General features: G+C 41.4%; 1 protein-coding gene across 19 annotated transcripts in view; it reads left to right on the forward strand.

The window, feature by feature from the left end:
* The window catches only part of ikzf4 (IKAROS family zinc finger 4), a 172,249-nt gene that overhangs the window by 85,981 nt on the left and 65,884 nt on the right, over positions 1-20,384 (forward strand). For 18 of the 19 annotated variants that reach the window (XM_063037590.1, XM_063037592.1, XM_063037593.1 and 15 more), the window contains one exon: positions 1,644-1,748. The exons of the other annotated variant lie outside the window; for it this stretch is intronic. In XM_063037590.1, coding sequence (XP_062893660.1) covers positions 1,644-1,748 — 105 coding nt within the window. The remainder of the gene's footprint in view (positions 1-1,643; positions 1,749-20,384) is intronic. 19 annotated transcript variants of the gene reach the window in all.

The raw sequence follows: 20,384 nt of genomic DNA on the forward strand, positions 1-20,384 counted from the left end.
GGTCAACTGACGACATAATGATAAAGAATAATGTAACAAAACAGAACAGTTTCTCTGTTCCCTCCTTAAAATTAATATTTTATTGACTGAAATTGAGAGCTGAAATTCTGTTAATTTTCACAATCTAAGTAATATAATGGCTAAATTTCTGTAACTCATTTTTACTCTTTTCAGTAAAACATTTTCATGCATTTTTGAGATTTTGGTTATAAACTGACACACAACCAACAAAGCAAAATTTGAACTGTATCAATTTATGAATGTGGAGTATTATGTTAGAGAATTTTGTTTTAGCAAATGTTGAATTTGTTACAGTATTTGTTTTATAAGTAACAGCTGTTGCTTTATAGATTGTTAGCTTGACCAAGGGTTGAAGGACCTTTTTTTTTTGTCGTCGTCATCAAGCCTTACTTGTGTTTGTTCTTTGCTCATTCCAGATTCTCTGTGCCATTTTGTTGGTTTTAAAATTAATTTGACCTTTTTCAATTAGATTCAAAGTGGTCTGTATCAAGATAAAAGCTGCTGGATAACTGGATAAGGTTGGCAGATTGTGTGAACTGCTAGTCTCTCTCCAGCTGGTAGTTCATTTAATTAATAGAAAAAGATCTTCGGTGTGAGAATTAACTAAGCTGTTTCCTTTCTTTAAAAATGAACTTTTGTTATGCTGCTTATAAGAAAAAGGATTGATTTTTTTCAATGCAAATTGAACACCTCGATTTATTGCTGTTTTGGAAGTTGAAATGAAGAAAATGCTAAATTTTTTGGAGTGCAGAGTGCAAGCAGTTCATATACGATGTGCACTTTTCCCTTGTGTGATGTTAGAGGACACATACTTTTATAGATGAGCTTTATTTTTAAGATTGGAATTTTGATTTTCTAATTGTGCAAGTGCAAAAGATTGCCAAGTAAATGGATTCAAATCCTAATGAACATTGGGAAAAGCATGATTAATAATACAACGTGGAAGATCAATAATTCTATGTGGAACTATGCCGACTGACTAATGTGCAAGATTTCTGCCTCTATCCAGTAAATCTCTGACACTGCAGTGGAATCTAATTACAAAAAAAACCTTTCTTAGATGCATCTATTAATGAGTGAAAGATTAGCTATCTTGTGTGCTGCAGTGAAATTGGACAATGCATTTAAAATATAGCAAGTGAACTGAGTATCAAGATCCTTAATTATGTGTTGAGCCTTGATCAGTGTTCTGTATCCAAGGCTTGGCCATGTATCAGACATAAATGCTGGTACCATATAAGAAGTTACTAAAGTGTTTGGTATGTGGATCAACTATTGTCTAGAATTATCGTACTCTTGCAGTGATGGTATTGACCCCAAAAATCTAGAATGGCTGTTTCAGTTTGAAACTGTGTCACAATGGTACTGTGGTTTTAGTGGGCTAGTTTTTGGGTATGCAGTTGAGTCCTCAGACCAAATCTTGATTTGAGCCTTTTTATATTTTTGGAAATGGAAATTCCCAGTGTAAATCAACAGTATACTATTACTTGCATCCATGTTACATACTGAATTTCATTTTTCAGGTTTTTTCCATGTGTAAGTGTGTTTTGAAAAATTTAATGGTAATCCTTGGAAATTACAGTTCTTGTGTTTATATAAAAAAATCTTTTATTATCATACAGGAAACGGTGACTCTTCAATGGACAAAGAATTCCCTGGGGCAATGGTGGGTCCAACAGTGAGCACACCCAACAGTCAGCACTCTTCACCCAGCCGTTCTTTGAGTGGTATGTCTACTTTTTTTTAAACTATTCATTGGTTTCACACATTGAGCACTTTTGAGGCTGTTGTTATATAGTCAATCATGAATCTCTAGGAGCCAGAATTGATTTTCTGAGGATGAATAGAGAAGCAGTTTTAGTTTATTTCTAACATTTAATATAGGTGACACTTTTCTGGTGTATTGATTTCACAGTTAACACACAAGCTTCACAAGTGTTTTTTAAAAAAAATTCTGTAGTGAAATGAGTAGGTCCATCAGAATCTAGGATCTTTGTTTCCATAAATGAAAGTTTAGCTCGTGTTTATCTGACTTTAGGTAAATGTGGGCAAGTCATTTGATTGTGAGACTGATTGTCCTAACTAAAAGAGCAGATTAGAATTTGCTGGAGTAGAGAACACTGAAGTCTGCCTTGTAAGTTGGATATTCATCTCCCCTTCTGTCAACTGAAAAATTTTATGCAGCTGGAAAGTGCAGGTTGACATCTGAGAAGGTTAGGATCTTAGAATCTAAAGATCATAAGACCTAAGACATGGGAGCAGAATTAGGCCATTTGGCCTGTCGAGTCTGCTCCACCACTCAATCATGGCTGATCCTTTTTCTAACCCCCCCGACCGACTCCTTGGCCTTCTCCCTATTGTGGCCAATCAAGAACCTATCAATCTCTGCCGTAAGTACACCCAGCTGCCTGTGGTAACAAATTCCACAAATTCACCACCCTCTGGCTAAAGAAATTTCTCCACATCTTTGTCTTAAATGGACATCCCTCTATCCAGAGGCTGTGCCCAGTTGTCTGAGGACCCTCCCCCCCACCCCCCACACCAAGGGAAACATACTTTCCACACCTACTCTGTCTAGGCCTTTCAACATTCAAAAGGTTTCAATGAGATTCTCTCCCCCCCCCCCCCCACATCCTTCTAAATTCCAATGAGTATAGATCCAGACCCTTCAAACATTCCTCATATGATAACCCTTTCATTCCCGGAATCATCCTTGGGAACCTCTTAACCCTCTCCAATGCCAACACATCTGTTCTTGGATCAGGAGTCCAAAACTGTTCACAATTCTCAAGGTGAGGCCTCACCAGCACCTTTCAAGCCTCAGCAGCATATCCCTGCTCTTGTATTCTACACCATTTGAAATTAATTGTAACATTGCATTTGCTTTCCTTACCATCTGCAATTAGCTGCAATTTTATCCTATCATATAATAAGTTATGAACAATTAAAGCAAATTATGAAATTTTCACATTTTATGCAAAAAAGAAATAATTTAGTTTCAGAAAAATTGAAAAAGCAAAAAAGTTGTATATTCAAAGCATCTGGGAACAATTTGCTACCTAGGAGTGAGATTTCAGAATTAATTTGTTCTTCTTAGGATCCTGATGGCTTTAAATGCAAATCCTAACTTTTTCTTGTGTGTTTTAGTCTTCATTCACTGTGATTTTTTTTAACCTGTGTGAGTTTCATTTTCATAAAGTAAAACAGTTGAGTGTCAGCAATCATTTAGTAATTTTATATGTCAAATTTGAGTTTATTGTCATATACACAAGTACATGAATGCCAGGCACAATGAAAAATTTACTTGCAGCAGCATCACAGGTACAAAGTATCATATAAGTAGCATTCACAGGGAAACATATATTAAGCATATACACAATTTTTACAAGAAAGAGCCCAATTAGACCAGAAACAAAACAGTCCATTATAGTGCAAAGTGGTCATGGTGTTGCTATACAGGTTTCCCCCGCCATACGAAGGTAGAGCATTCCTATGAAACAGTTTGTAAGCCGGAATGTCTTAAAGCGAAGAAGCAATTACCATTTATTTATATGGGAAAATTTTGTGAGCGTTCGCAGACCCAAAAATAACCTACCAAATCATGCCAAATAACACATAAAATCTAAAATAACAGTAACATATAGTAAAAGCAGGAATGATATGATAAATACACAGCCTATATAAAGTAGAAATACTTTTACACAATCATTGCCTGAACTGTTCTCCGTAGTGAAAATCTCACGCAAGCGCCGTCGGCAAAAACACGGCGCAAGCCCCGTCGGCGGAAACACGGCGCAAGCGCTCTCCAGTAACCTTTAAGCGATGAAGCTGCCAAATCATACCAAATAACACTTAAAAATACACAGCCTATATAAAGTAGAAATGATGTATGTACAGTGTAGTATCACTTATGGGAATCGGGAAGACAGTGAGCACACTGATGATGGTGTGTTAGACTGAGTCGTCGGAGTTTGGGAGGTGCAGTGGCCCCCACCTTCCGGGCAGCGAACCGATTCTGATCCACGAAGCATGCAGGGGTACAGCAGTAGCCAGAAGGCACCCAGCACATCTTTAAGAAAAAAGCCGAAATAAGCATGCTAATTAATTAGGTGCCACCTGGCACGTAAATGTCGGCCCAGATCAGAGGCGATGCAATTGGCTCTGATCTGGGCCGACAATTACTTGCTGAGCGGCACCTAATTAATTAGCTTGTTTATTTCGGCTTTTTCTTAAAGATGTGCTGTGTGCCTCCCGGCTACCGCTGCATTCTCCGCGAATCAGTATCTGTCCGCGGGCTGGGGTGGTGGGACATGGGGTGTCATCTCATCGTCAATCAGGGCAGGCAGGTCATCTTCTCCTATCTCTGCCTGCCTCGATGTTGAAGGTCGAGGTTCGTCGTCTGCTGTGGCTGATGTGGAAGGCTTGCTTGACTGCTTAGCCACACGCATTTTTAGATCATACAGTTCTTTGTAAGGACTCAAAGCATCTTGCAAATATGCTCTAAACTGACGTACCCTTTCAAAATTAAAGTCGTACTTTATCATTACTCATTCGGTTTCGATTGTAATCCTTTCCTCTTCCAATTGCATCAGCTCTTCATCTATCAGTTCTTGGTCATGGGTTGCCAACATCATCTTCATCAACTTCCACAAGCCAAACTCACTTTGTCCTTACTTCGTTCACCACGATCGAAATGCTTAATTATGTCTAGTTTTACGCTAAGTGTAACACCCTTATGAGCTCTTTTAGGCTTTTCCGATACCTTAGAACTCATCTTGCAAATAGCTGCTCACAGACATGTGTTTAAGCAATGCTGTTCCGAATCCGGGGGAGAGCGGCTGCTTGGGGGACGCACTGCCTTTTTTTATTGCGCACTGCTTTTCTTTGTAACAGTGAAAACACCTTCTGTTAGTGAAAACAGGTAACTAATTTAGGTCTTTCGTAACAGTGAGTTTTTGTAAAGCGAATGTTCGAAAAGAGGGGTCACCTATACTGAGGTTGTGGTTAAGCTTGTGCTGTTGGTTCAAGAACCAAATAGTCAAATGTGTGGTGGCGAACTGGTGTGAGTTGCTGGAAGTGCCATTAACAAGCACTTTCTGAAGGTGCAGCTTAAGTGAAACATTACAATCTATTCCTTTTAAGATATGGGATAACATACTTCTATGCCATTTATTCCAAGTCTTTTGAAATCAAGCAAGCAAGCTTGTCTTGTTTGCATTTTAGAACATGATCGCAAGCAAATCGTGTATGTAACATGGTGATTATTGTATGACTGATTAGTCAGTGAATAGGCACATATTGTAATAACTATTCAGATTTGTTTGTTATATGTACATTGAAGCGTACAATAAACTATGTCATTTGCGCTAACAACCAACACAGCCTAAGGATGTGCCTGGGGGCAGCCCTGCAAGTGTTGCCACCCATTCCAGCACCAACATAGCAAGTTCAAAATGTTCATAGATTTAATTATTCACTTTTACTTTCATGTACCCCATTTCCCAATCTTTCCAATAAATTCTGAGTATTAAAATTGCTCTTCTGGTAATGAAAACTTGCATGAGTACTTGTGGCACTTGAAGTTTGATCTGTAATCTTGGTTTTGACCTGTTTGGCCTTGCAACTCAATTAGAGAGCTATGCAGTGTGGAGATAAGCCCTTCTATACAATCCCTGCATACTAATCAAGTGGCTTCCTGAGCTCGTCCCATTTGCCTGCATTTGGCCCATATCCTCTGAACTTTTTCTATCCATGTACCTGTCAAATGTCTTTTAAGCATTGTACTTGTACTTGCCTCTGCCAGTTTCTCCAGCAACTCGTTCCATAGGCCACTACCCTCTGAGTGAAAAAATCCTGTCCCTCGGGTCTCCTTTAAATTGTTCCCCTCTCACCTTAAACCGATGCCCACTAGTTTTGGATTACCCTACCCAGGGGTGGGGGAGGTGGGGAACTAGCAATCCATTTTATCTATGCCCCTCATGATCTTAGAAGTCTTTGCAAGGTCACTGCTCAGACTCCTTCGCTCCAGGGAAAACAGTCTATCCAGTCCCTCCTTATAACTGGTGTCCCAGCAGCATCCTTGTGAATCTATTTGCATTCTCTCTCGCTTCCTATAGTATAGCAATCAGGTCTCATTAACATCTTTTACAGTTGTAATATGATGTCCCAACTTTTATACTGCTCCCCATCTGATGAAGGCAAGCATGCTATTTGCTTTCTTCACCAGCTTGTCTATCTGTGTTGCCACTTTCAGGGAACTATTTTATTGTACCCCTAGGTCACCCTGTTACACAACAATCCCCAAGGCCTTTTTATTCACTGTGCATGTCCTACCCTGGGTTAACTTCTCTAAGTGCTTCATTTTGCCTTTGTTCAAGTTAAATTCAATCTGTCATTTCATGGCCCACTTTCCTTGTTGATCTAGATCTTGTTGTAACCTTAGACAAATGTCATTGTCCACCGCCCCACCAATTTTTGTGTCATCTGCAAACTTGCATTCCACCTGCATTCTTGTCTAAATTATTAATATAAATGACAAACAAGGGGCCCAGCACCAATCCCTGCAGCATGCCATCAGTCAGAGGCCTCCAATTTGAACAGCAGCCCTACACTACCTCCCTCGGCCTCCTTCCACTCAGCCAACGTTGAATCCAATCGGCTGTCTTGCTCTGGTTCCCATGTGATCTAACCTTTCATGTCAGCCTACCATGTAAGACCTTGTCTATGTGGACTTTAGCAAGGCTTTTGCCAACATCTGCTGCCTTCTTCAATCCCCTTAGTCACCTTCTTCAAAAAAAAACTACTGAATCAAATTCAAGAGATGTGCTTCCTCACAACTTCAGTCCTTGCCTTTCCAAATTAAAGTAGATCCTGTCTTTCAGAATCCCCTCCAGGTAATTTTCCCACCACCTGTGTTAGGCTCACCAGCCTGTGGTTCCCAGACTTGACCTTGTAGCCCTTAAAGGCACAGCATTAGCAATTCTCTACTCTTCTGGCATCTCACCCTCTGCCAGAGCCCCTGCAACTTTTCCCTTTCTTCCCGTAATGTTGTAGAACACATTTGATCAGGCCTCAGGGCTTTATCCACTTGTACGTGCCTCAATATTACCATCACTTTTTTCGTGATGTTGATATGTTTCAGGTCATCACTGTTCTCTTCCTTTAATTACCTAGCTTCCAGATCATCTTCATGATAAATACAAACAAGAGATATTAATTTTATACCTTGCCTGTCTCCCTTTACTTCATACATGGATGACCACACTGATTCTTAAGGGGACCTATTCTTTTCCTGGTTACCCTTTTGCTTTAAGCTCCCTATCATAGCTGCTCAAATTTGTGCCCATCTTTCCTGGAACTCAATTTGAATATGTCCGTTCTGTCATAGTCTCTTTTACTTCCTTTCTTGTCCTGTCTGTTGCCTTATGGCAAGGTTGACCACATTGTCAACTAAAATGGCTATTGACCATCTTCCAGCTATATGGATTGCCTCTGGCTGGCTTATTTCCTTTCTCTCCAGTTGAGAACAGAGAACCATTTGCAATGACGTCTCTAACTTTTCCTACACCATTAATTTTTGTCTTTCCACAATTGTTCTGTGACGAAGGGTCTCGGCCCGAAACGTCAACTGTTTTTCTTTCTAGAGATGCTGCCTGGCCTGCTGCATTCACCAGCAACTTTTATGTGTGTTGCTTGAATTTCCAGCATCTGCAGATTTCCTCGTGTTTGCATCTTTACACTTCCATTTATTAGTTACCATAAAATCAAATGGGAATATATGGATTAGTCCAGGGGTCCCCAACCTTTTTTGCACTGCAGACCGGTTTAATATTGACAATATTCTTGCGGACCGGCCAAGCCGGGGGGGGAGGGGGAGGTGGGGGAGGGTAGGGTTGCCAACGGACAAGAGTAGCAGTCAAATACATTGTGTTTACCCAGAGGAAGACTACAATGACCATGAAGCCCTGCGCGGGCACCAGTGCGCATGCGTGTACCTGCCGATTTTTTTTTTTCTCTCTGCAAACCGTTTTTGGCGATTCTGTTCGGGTGAGGGGGTTGGTGTTAATCACGACCAGAATATAGGTGATAAGTGGTTAATACACTCAATTTCCTTTCTAAAAGGGTTTATCTAACGAATTTAATATTGAACACAGCACATATTTTCCTCGCATGAATATAGTGATAAGTCAATTATCAGGGGAGGACGGAGAGCTTGAAGTAAGTGTTGAACGAACTTTCAGCAGAAGTGGTAGAGGCAGGTTTGATATTATCATTTAAAGAAAAATTGGATAGGTATATGCACAGGAAAGGAATGGAGGATTATGAGCTGAGTGCAGGTCGGTGGGATTAGGTGAGAGTAGCGTTCGGCACAGACTAGAAAGGCAGAGATGGCCTGTTTCCGTGTTGTAATTGTTATATGGTTATATAAGTCACTTATAAGTCAATAGCATCATAACATTTTAAGTAACGTTTGGATATTAAACACAGCACATACTTTCCCCCTATGAACATATAAAATAATTGCAACACACCAACATTGCTGAATCAGTGGGAGCCCCTGGCTTGTTTTCCTGCAACAAGACGGTCCTATCGAGGGGTGATGGGAGACAGCGATACTGTACTCGAACGGGGTTCCTTATGTCCAGTCTATTCCGCAATTTAGTTTTTGTTACATTCATTGCAGAAAACTCCGCTTCGCAGAAAAATGTTGGAAATGGAAGCAACGTTTTCAGTGCTTTCGTGGCTATCTCAGGATATTTAGCCTTGACTTTGATCCAAAATGCCGGCAGAGATGTTATGTCAAATATACTTTTCAGCCTGCCGTCATTTGCAAGCTTAAGGAGTTGATCTTCTTCCTGCGCTGACATGGATGACGCGCGGGTAATGACCTCGCATGCGTAATGGCTCATCAGTGGGCTTGACAGGGAATGAGGAAAGATGCAGCTGACTCATATCGCCAAATCATATCGTTTCTGCACATGCTTTGTGGCCCGGTACCAGTCCGCGGCCCAGTGGTTGGGGACCGCTAGATTAGTCTGTTTAACTTGATAGGGTGATTGGGGCTTGAACGTTATGTGACTAAACTCCCAAGAATCAATGGCAGTATTGAAAAGAACAAGGCAATTTTGACTATGGAGAATTTGGGTGACCTGCAGGGCAAAATGCAAAAACCAAATACTGGAGAGAAGGTGAAGAAATACAAGAGCAGAGCAGGAAAGCTGAGAGGAAGGCTAACGTGAGGACAGAGAAACAATAAAGGAGAAACGTTGAGATAAATTCTCAGGTAATTAATGAAGGTAAGAGAAGGGCATGACATAATGTCAGATCATACTTGGTAATGTTGCAAGCCATTACTTGCTTCTGAGAGGTGTGCCCGTGCTACATGGATCAACCTTAATCCAACTGATGCTTATGCCTCCTGATCAAACTCATCATTCCAGCGAGACACACAGAACCAAACTTGAGGTCCACAATCCAAATGTCTTGAAAATTCATACTTAACAGCCATAATGCAAGCTTTGAATTGATTACAGATTTCACTTTCCTGCCTTCCTCTTTCTCCATTGTCAGGGTGAACTTTACAATGGACAAACATCCCAAAGATACGCTAGCTGTTAAGTGAGTGGTAGGAGAAGTGAGCTTGGGGAAGGGGGTGCATGACAAGCAGATGATAATACAGGGACAATAGTTTATAGAATTAATCCAAGAGCCAACAGATACAATGGACTGAACAGCCTCCCATCTTGTAAGGAAATATGAAATACAGTGTTTGTAATGCACAGCATCCTGATAAGACTTCATACAAGCCTTTGTTTTCAACTGATTTATGAATACTAAAAAGCTTAATGTTGTACTCACAGGTGTTCCCGTATATCACTGCTAGAATGACAAGTCATGACATTTCTAACTTGAAAGCATATCCTGCTCAACAACTTGGCAGTGATTGAAGAAAATCATAACAAGGAACCTGGATGAAAATCCAAGGGTTCTCCTGAAACATGGAAAACATACTATATTAAACCAGCAAGAATCAATGGACTTGTAGATAATATTGTTACATGCCCAACTCATCTCCAATGCACTACCAAAGGGATAGAAAAACTCAGTGTGAAGATGGTGATTGCACCATATGCAAGCCTGGTCAAGATTTTTTTTAAATCGAGCTGGCCAATAACAGCTTACTACCATTTTGGCACAAAGTTGGTATATTGAGGTTGAAAATAGCAGATGCAAAGAGAAAAAAAATCCATCATCAGAGCACCCCCATTTTAAGAATTCCTTTAAAAATCTTAAAGTTAGACGAAGGCAACACATATTTTAAAAAGATGACCACCCAGAATCAGAATGAAGAGATCTTGGAGGTTTGTATAGCAATGGAGCGAGACCACTGAGCTACTTAAAAAAACTGAAAGTTCAAAAAGCAAGGTATTACTTAAGCATGAGTTACAAGTTCAGGGATAATACGTAAAGGGGCTTGGTGCAAGTTAAGTGACAGGAAGAAAAGCTCCTATGAACTGAAATATAACAAGGGTAGGACAAGGGAAGACTGCCAAGAGTCCATAGGAAAAGACAGGCCTAGAGGTTAACACAGAGGGCACCGATAATATCAATGGAGTGGATTTGTGGTCCAAAGCTCACATGAGGGTCAAACAGCACAAAGACTGGTTCAGTTTTAAATGGATAGATATCAGTAGTAAGGGATAGACGAACAGGAACTCTGGTCCTACCAAGACTCAGCCGGAAAATATTTCTATTTGTTCAGCATTGGATGTTGGAAAAGCAACTTGACCAGGTGAAGACAGTGGAGTAGTGGAAATATGGAGCTGGGTGTCACCATAGTGCACTTTAGGCCGATATTGCCAAGCCATAGAACGACTGTTCCTCCCTCACCACCATTCAGGGCCCCAGACAGTCCTTCCAGGTGAGGCGACTCTTCAGTTGGCTGGGGTGATATACTGCGTCTGATGCTCCCAGTGCGGCCTTCTGTATATTGGCGAGACCCGACGTAGGCTGGGAGACCGTTTTGCTGAACACCTACGCTCTGTCCGCCAGAGAAAGCAGGATCTCCCAGTGGCCACACATTTTACTTCCACATCCCATTCCCATTCTGATATGTCTATCCACCGCCTCCTCTACTGTCAAGATAAAGCCACACTCAGATTGGAGGAACAACACCTTATATTCCGTCTGGGTAGCCTCCAACCTGATGGCATGAACATTGACTTCTCTAACTTCTGTTAATGCCCCACCTCCCCTTCGTACCCCATCCTTTATTTATTTATTTATTTAAATATATATATTCTCTCTCTCTCTCTCTCTCTCTCTCTCTCTCTCTCTCTCTCTCTCTCTCTCTCTCTCTCTCTCTCTCTCTCTCTCTCTCTCTCTCTCTCTCTCTCTCTTTCTCTCTCTTTCTCTCTCTCTCTCTCTCTCTCTCTTTCTCCCTCTGTCCCTCTCACTATACTCCTTGCCCATCCTCTGGGATTTCCCCCCTCCCCCTTTTCCTTCTCCCTGGGCCTCCTGTCCCATGATCCTTTCATATCCCTTTTGCCAATCAACTTTCCAGCTCTTGGCTTCATCCCTCCCCCTCCTGTCTTCTCCTATCATTTTGGATCTCCCCCTCCACCTCCCACTTTCAAATCTCCTACTATCTCTTCTTTCAGTCAGTCCTGACGAAGGGTCTCGGCCCGAAAAGTCAACTGTACCGCTTCCTAGAGATGCTGCCTGGCCTGAAATGTAAAGATGTAACTTTTAACAATCTTTTGATTCTATTGCTAGTGGCTAGCATTCTTGTTTCTGAAACAAAAAAATGTATTAAAGCCATGTTAAATGGATTAATGCCAGGGTCTTGAGTACAAAATGCTTGGCTGGTACTGCAGCATAATATAACACTGTTGGAAATACCATCTTTCAGTTGAACTATGAAACAGAGGCACCATCTGTTCTTATAGATGGTCATAAACAATCCTCAGCACAATTTGAAAGAAAAGGAGAGCTCTTGCCAATGTATTGACCAATGGTTATCTCTCTGTCAATACCTTTTTTTGAAAAAAACAGATGGGTTATGGTAGAATTGGTGTAAAAATGAGTATTTGGTGGTTACTATGGACTAAGTGGGTTGTATGGTCTGATTTGGTGCAGTATCTATTTCTTAATTGCTAAAGTCAAGAGATGGATACTGCAGAGGGGCTGATAAAACCTGTTAATCAGGTGCTTCATCAACAATTTATCTCCATGGCAACCCTAGCTTCTCCCTATCAAATGATTCCTTTTGTAATATTCCTCCCTCTCTCAAACTTAAGTAATATTTTCTTATTCCCGGTTCTGATGCAGGCTCTTTGACCTCAGATGTTAACCTTTCTCTTTCCATTGTCACTGCCTGACTGGCTGAGTGTTTCCAGAATTTTCTGTTTTATTTCATTTTTCAGGTCACTGACTTTCTGCACATTATCTGGTTATTCTCACGTTGCTGTTTGTAGGAGTATGTTAGCTTGTGTGCTTCTTACTTTACACCAGTGGCTGTGCTTCAAAAGAACTTCACAAGCTGTCCAAAAAAAAATGTGCTTATGGGTAGCATGCGGTTGTAAAAAGCACTGTACGTCAGGTCTGTCTGTCTTTCCAGTTTTGCTCCCAACAGTGTCTGGCTCCAATTCTTAGTTGCCCTTCAGGGTTGGTGACGTAAGTGCCATTTGTTTGATAGGGTCGGTAAGCTTACTGTTGCCATTTGCTTATAAATGAAGTTCTGCACGTACAGTGAGATGCACTTATTGAAGTATGTAACAAAGTGATCTTGGTTGTAGGAGGGGAAAGTTCATGCGGTTGCAGGGAGCAAGCAGCAAAATCAAAATGACTGAAAGTTTGTACGTGCTGTAGGTAGAGGGTAATTCTGTATATGTATCATCCTGAGAAGCTGAATTCCATGAAATACTGTTAAGAATTGTAACCGAACAATTTTCTGGAGGTTCTTTGTTGCAGAAATTGACAGATTTCCTACTTTAGTTTATGTGTGACACTTACTGCCATGGGCAGATTTCTTTGTCATGTGTGATACTTATCCTAATTTCTATTTTCATTAAATTATTGTAGCTTCTATATAGTTCACTGCATCCATATTCTCCGGCTCTGACAACTGGAGCATGAGAACATGGACAAGTTTTCTTGCACAAGTGATGGAGAAATTTGAAGTGCTTCTGCATCTCTTGCGAGTTGACCTTGGTGCTAAATTATTCTTGACCATCTCTTCCTTTTAAAGGTACTAAGGATTAATCCTGGTTATCAAGTCAAAAGCTTGAGCATACTGGATTAACAAAGTTATGTCAGTGAGCCTTTTGTGTTGTTACTTTAAGTTGCTTTTTTCCTATTTTTGAACAGCAATCATTGAAATCTTTGAGCAATTCATCTACTTTAGGCAAGTTCTTCACAAAATGTGGCATACCTTGTATGAGTGTATTATTATTGCTAATTTGATAAAAAAAGAATGTTGGCAGGCATTTATAATGTATGTGTGTAAAGTCATACAGCATGAAAACAGGTCTTCAATCCTGCTGAGCCTGCATGGACCACTGAGTATGCTTTTACACTAATTCTACATTCATCCCACTTTTTTAAAAATTCTCCCCACATTCCTATTTTAAAAAAAAACTATCTCCAACCAACACACCAGGGGCATTTTACAGTGGTCATGTAATCTACCAGCCCACACTTTGGAATGTGGGAGGAGATCAGAACACCCAGAGGATAAGTGCCATAGTTTATTTTTGAATTGCAAGACACATTCCTCTCAGGACTTGATAGTTGTGTCTAAACCCTGAAGCCAAAAACCTTAGAGAAACAGTTTGTTAAAATGAGTGATGGGTTTGCTTGATTTTGCATGTTCACAGTGTATTGAAATCCAAGCTGCTGGAATATCAACGGCTGAGAAGTATTCGTTCCTTTTAGATTGGATGCCAAACTGGACCCCAGTCTTCCTTAATTGACCATTAAAGAACCAATGGAATGAAATTAAGTGGACAAGGAGAATCCACTGTGGTGTTTTGATCAGAATCTGGCTCCCCAGTGAAAACCTGCTGATTTGTGTAAAAGGTTCTGGTCAGGTGTTTATTCTGATTTAAAATATTTGAGGTTCAATTTGAACCTGATAGCTCACCTCTGTACTTTATCTCACTCAGGATGATTTGCTTCCTCTTCCATTGTATGTCCTCTTGATGGTTCATCTTTAAACAGATCAAAGTACAATGATGATTGGATATTTAAAAAAAGAGCATTTGGGTTGCCTGTGCTTGGGCTAGATTTTAATTTTGTAACTGAACAAACCTCTGGTCCTAACTAATATTTATCCCCATTTAAAAAAAGTATTATCTGGTCATTGCTGTATTGTTTGTGGAAGCGTCCTTTGTGTGGAAAATAGGAACAGGCACAGCTCTTGTGGTTCTTTTGAAACTATTCTGTTATTCAGTAAGATCATAGCACATCTGATCTTTATCTTCAACTCTATTTTCCAACTTTTTAATGAGATTACTTCACATTCTTCAAAATACAGCTTATAGACCTGATCTACACATTATCCTTGGGACCACTGCTTTGTACAAGGAATCACTGCCTCCGAAGCAAATGTGTTATTAAATAAAAACAATTCGGTGCACAGGGTGTGGTGTCACTGGTCCTGTAGATTTGTGACAATGCAATCCTGCTTTTGTATCCCATCTCCCTTGAAATGAAGACCAATCATTTAATAATAACAGAGTTGTCGTGGTGGGAGATTTTAATTTCCCAAATATCTCTTGGCATCTCCCTAGAACAAGGGGTTTAGATGGGGTGGAGTTTGTTAGGTGTGTTCAGGAAGGTTTCTTGACACAATATGTAGGTAAGCCTACAAGAGGAGATGCTGTACTTGATCTGGTATTGGGAAATGAACCTGGTTAGGTGTCAGTTCTCTCAGTGGGAGAGCATTTTGGAGATAGTGATCACAATTCTATCTCCTTTACAATAGCATTGGAGAGAGATAGGAACAGATAAGTTAGAAAAGCGTTTAATTGGAGTAAGGGGAATTATGAGGCTATCAGGCAGGAACTTGGAAGCTTAAATTGGGAACAGATGTTCTCAGGGAAAAATATGGAAGAAATGTGGCAAATGTTCAGGGGATATTTGTGTGGAGTTCTGCAGAGATACATTCCAATGAGACAGGGAAGTTCTGGTAGGTTACAGGAACTGTGGTGTACAAAGCCTCTAGTCAAGAAGAAAAGAAAAGCTTAAAAAAAGGTTCAGAGAGCCAGGTAATGTTAGAGATCTAGAAGATTATAAGGCTAACAAGAAGGAGCTTAAAAGGAAATTAGGAGAGCCAGAAGGGGCCATGAGAAGGCCTTGGCGGACAGGATTAAGGAAAACCCCAAGGCATTCTACAAGTATGTGAAGAGCAAGAGGATAAGACGTGAAAGAATAGGACCTATCAAGTGTGGCAGTGGGAAAGTGTGTGTGGAACCGGAGGAAATAGCAGAGGTACTTAATGAATACTTTACTTCAGTATTCAGTATGGAAGGGGATCTTGGTGATTGTAGTGATGACTTGCAGCAGACTGAAAAGCTTGAGCATGTAGATATTAAGAAAGAGGATGTGCTGGAGCTTTTGGAAAGCATCAAGTTGGATAAGTCGCCAGGACCGGATGAGATGTAACCCAGGCTACTGTGGGAGGTGAGGGAGGAGATTGCTGAGCCTCTGGCGATGATCTTTGCATCATCAGTAGGGATGGGAGAGGTTCCGGAGAATTGGAGGGTTGCGGATGTTGTTCCCTTATTCAAGAAAGGGAGTAGAGATAGCAAATTATAGACCAGTGAGTCTTACTTCAGTGGTTGGTAAGTTGATGGAGAAGATCCTGAGAGGCAGGATTTATGAACATTTGTAGAGGCATAATATGATTAGGAATAGTCAGCGTAGCTTTGTCAAGGGCAGGTTGTGCCTCACGAGCCTGATTGAATTTTTTGAGGATGTGACTAAACATGTTGATGAAGGAAAAGCAGTAGATATAGTGTATATGGATTTCAGCAAGGCATTTGATAAGGTACCCCGTGCAAGGCTTATTGGGAAAGTAAGGAGGCATGGGATCCACGGGGACATTGCTTTGTGGATCCAGAACTGGCTTGCCCGCAGAAGGCAAAAAGTGGTTGTAGATGGGTCATATTCTGCATGGAGGTCGGTAACCAGTGGTGTGCCTCAGGGATCTGTTCTGGGACCAATTCTCTTCGTGATTTTTATAAATAACCTGGATGAGGAAGTGGAGGGATGGGTTAGTAAGTTTGCTGATGATATAAAGGTTAGGGGTGTTGTGGATAGTGTGAAGGGCTGTCAGAGGTTGCAGCGGGACATTGACAGGATGCAAAACTGGGCTGAGAAGTGGCAGATGGAGTTCAACCCAGATAAGTGTGAAGTGGTTCATTTTGGTAGGTCAAATATGACAGCAGAATATAGTATAAATGGTAAGACTCTTAGCAGTGTGGAGGATCAGAGGGATCTTGGGGTGTGAGTCCATAGGACGCTCAAAGCAGCTGCGCAGTTGACTCTATGGTTAAGAAGGCATATGGTGCATTGGCCTTCATCAATTGTGGGATTGAGTTTAGGAGCGAGAGGTAATGTTGCAGCTATGTAGGACCCTGGTCAGACCCCACTTGAGTACTGTGCTCTGTTCTGGTCGCCTCACTACAGGAATGATGTGGAAACCATAGAAAAGGTGCAGAGGAGATTTACAAGGATGTTGCCTGTTTGGGGAGCATGCCTTATGAAAACAGGGTGAGTGAACTCAGCCTTCTCTCCTTGGAGCGACGGAGGATGAGAGGTGACCTGATAGAGGTCTATAAGATGATGAGAGGCATCGATCGTGTGGACTGTCAGAGGCTTTTTCCCAGGGCTGAAATGGCTGCAGCAAGAGGGCACAGGTTTAAGGTGCTTGGGAGTAGGTACAGAGGAGATGTCAGGGGTAAGTTTTTTTTACTCAGTGGTGAGTGTGTGGAATGGTCTGCCGGCAACGGTGGTGGAGGCGGATTCAACAGGGCATCTTAAGAGACTTTTGGATAGGTACATAGAATAGTACAGCGCATTACAGGCCCTTTGACTCACAATGTTGTGCCGACCCACAAACCCTGCCTCCCATATAACCCCCCACCTTAAATTCCTCCATATACCTGTCTAGTAGTCTCTTAAACTTCACTAGTGTATCTGTCTCCACCACTGACGTGTAGGTACATGGAGCTTAGAAAAATAGAGGGCTATGGGTAATCCTAGGTACTTCTAAGGTAGGGACATGTTCGGCACAACTTTGTGGACCAAAGGGCCTGTATTGTGCTGTGATTTTCTATGTTTTCTAATCTGCCATTTACCTCCCCAAGATGCTAACTTTGCATGAGGACACCCCGGTATCTCCGAACACCGATATCTAATGATCTCACATTATTTAAATAATACCCTGCCTACTCATTGTTGTACCAGTCAGTAATCTTAAGTTAAATCATTTATCATCTATTACCTTTTTACCCACTCGCTTAATCAAGCTATACCCTTTAGTAGATTATTTTTGTATGCTCTTTCCCACCTGAGCATTTTTGGCAAACTGGGATGCATTCCACTTTGTCCCTTTTGTCCAAGACATTGTTATAGATTAATACACTCAGGCTTGACTCCTGAGACACTGCACAATATTCAGCTTGCCACATCAAAATAGATTTTACTGTTTTCTTTTTGTTAAACAGGGTTCTATTCACACTAAGATTTTAACCTCAATCCATGAGCCTTCATCTTAGCCAGTGACTTCTTGGAAATCCAAAAGCACCACATCCACTAATTCACAACTGTTGGCCCAGCTGCCCGTGTCCTTGAAGAATTCAAATTCATTTCTTAATTTTTTTATAAACCTATTTGTATAATCATATTATGCTTTTCTGCATACTCAGTTTTCATTTCCTTAGTACTTCATTCTACCCTTGCCCATAATCCATCATTTTCCCCTGTAGTACAAGTGCCTGTCTCTATCTTGAATGCATGTAAAATCCATGATGGCTTGGCTCACAGGCAAGTCACTTCCTGTTTTCTCCTTCCTTTCCTCTACAGTTTTGTTATGTTTGCTGATTTTTCAGATTGCTGGGACCCTTTCAGAATCCAGCATCTACCCGGCAATGTGGAAAATTGCTTGGGTATGTCCTTTCCACAAGAAGCAGGACAAATACAACCCGTCCAATTACCAACCCATTACTCTTCTCTTATTCGTTAGTAAAATTATGTAAGGGATCATCAGTTGTGCTCTTAAGTGGCATTTATTGAGTAATAACCTGCTCACAGAAGCATCGTTTGGGTTCCAGAAAATCACTCAGTTCCTAACCTTATTATAGCCTTACTCCAAGCATGGACAAAAGAGCTAAGCTCCAGAAGTGACGTGAAAATAAGACCATGAGATTTAGGAGCAGAAGTAGGCCATTTGGCCTGTCTTGTCTGCTCCACCATTCAATCATGAGCTGATCCACTTCATCCAGTCATCTCCATCCCCCTGCTTTCACCCCATACCCTTTGATGCCCTGGCTAATCAAGAACCTATCTACCTCTGCCTTAAATACACCCAATGACTTGCCCTCCACAGCCACTTGTGGCAACAAATTCCACAGATTTATCACCCTCTGACTAAAGTAATTTCTCCGCATTTCAGTTCTAAAAGGGCATCCTTTGATCCTGAAGTTGTGCCCTCTTGTCCTAGACTCCCCTACCATGGGAAATAACTTTGCCATATCTAAACTGATCAGGCCTTTTAACATTTGGAATATTTCTATGAGATTCCCCCCTCATTCTCCTGAACTCCAGGGAATACAGCCCAAAAGCTGCCAGACGTTCCTCATACGTCACCCTCTCGTTCCTGGAGCATTAGCTAGTCGACAGAAAACAGAGAATGAGAATAAATGGAGTTCCACAGGGGTTGGTGTTGGGACTGTTATGTTGTGAAAGGTAACGGTCCCAACACCGACCCCTGTGGAACTCCCTTGGTAACTGGCAGCCAGGCAGAATAGGATCCCTTTATTCCCACTCACTGTTTTCTGCCGACCAGCCAATGCTCCACCCACACTAGTAACTTCCCTGTAATTCCATGGGCTCTTATCTTGCTAAGCAGCCTCATGTGTGGCACCTTGTCAAAGGCCTTCTGAAAATCCAAGTACACCACGTCTACTGCATCTCCTTTGTCAACCCTGCTTGTAACTTCCTCAAAGAATTGCAGTAGGTTTGTCAGGCAGGAACTTCCTTTCAGGAAACCATGCTGGCTTTGGCCTTTCTTGTCATGTGTGTCCAGGTACGCCGTAATCTCATTCCTAACAATCGATTCCGACTACTTCCCAACCACTGATGTCAGGCTAACAGGTCTATAGTTTCCTTTCTGCTGCCTCCCACCCTTCTTAAATAGTGGAGTAACATTAGCAATTTTCCCGTCATCCGGTACAATGCCAGAATCTATCGATTCTTGAAAGATCATTATTAAAGCCTCCGCAATCTCTCCAGCTACTTCCTTCAGAACCTGAGGGTGCATTCCATCAGGTCCAGGAGATTTATCCAACCTCAGACCATTAAGCTTCCTGAGCACCTCAGTCGTAATTTTCACTGTCCTTGACATTAAAGCAGTGTTTGATCGAGTGTGACATCAAGGAGCTCTGGCTTAACTGGAGAGGTTGGTGATTGGGAGGTTAATTTGTTTGATGATTGGAATCATCTCAAGAGCAAAAGAAGATAGCTGTGGTGTTTGGAAGTCAATCATCTCAGGCACAGAACATTTCTGCAGGAGTTCTTCAGGATTGTATCATTAACCCAACCATCTTCTGCTGCTTCATCAATGACCTTCCTTCAGTCATAAGATTAGAAGTAAGACCATGAGACGTAGGAGCAGAGTTAGGCTACTTGGCTCATCCATTCTGCTCTGCCATTCTATCATGGCTGATCCATGTCCCTCTCAACCCCATTTTCCTGCCTTCTCCCTGTAACCTTTAACACCCTTACTAATCAAGAATCTATCAACCTCCTCTTTAAATATACCCAATGACTTGGCCTCCACAGCTGTCTATGGCAATGAATTCCAGTTTCACCATTCTTTGGCTAAAAAAATTCCACTTCATCGCTATTCTAAAGGGATGTCCCTCTACTCTGAGGCCGTATCCTCTGGTACTAGACTCTCCCACTATAAGAATCATCCTCTCCACATCCACTTTATATAGTCCTTTCAGTATTAATTAGATGTCAATGAGATTCCCCCCCCCCATTCTTCTAATCTCTGGCAAGTACTGGCCCAAAGTCATCAGACCCTCCTCATAGGTTGATCTTTTCATTCCCAGAATCATTCTCATAAACCTCTT

This window comes from Mobula hypostoma, chromosome X1 (genome assembly GCF_963921235.1).
Source record: "Mobula hypostoma chromosome X1, sMobHyp1.1, whole genome shotgun sequence".
Taxonomy (NCBI): domain Eukaryota; kingdom Metazoa; phylum Chordata; class Chondrichthyes; order Myliobatiformes; family Myliobatidae; genus Mobula; species Mobula hypostoma.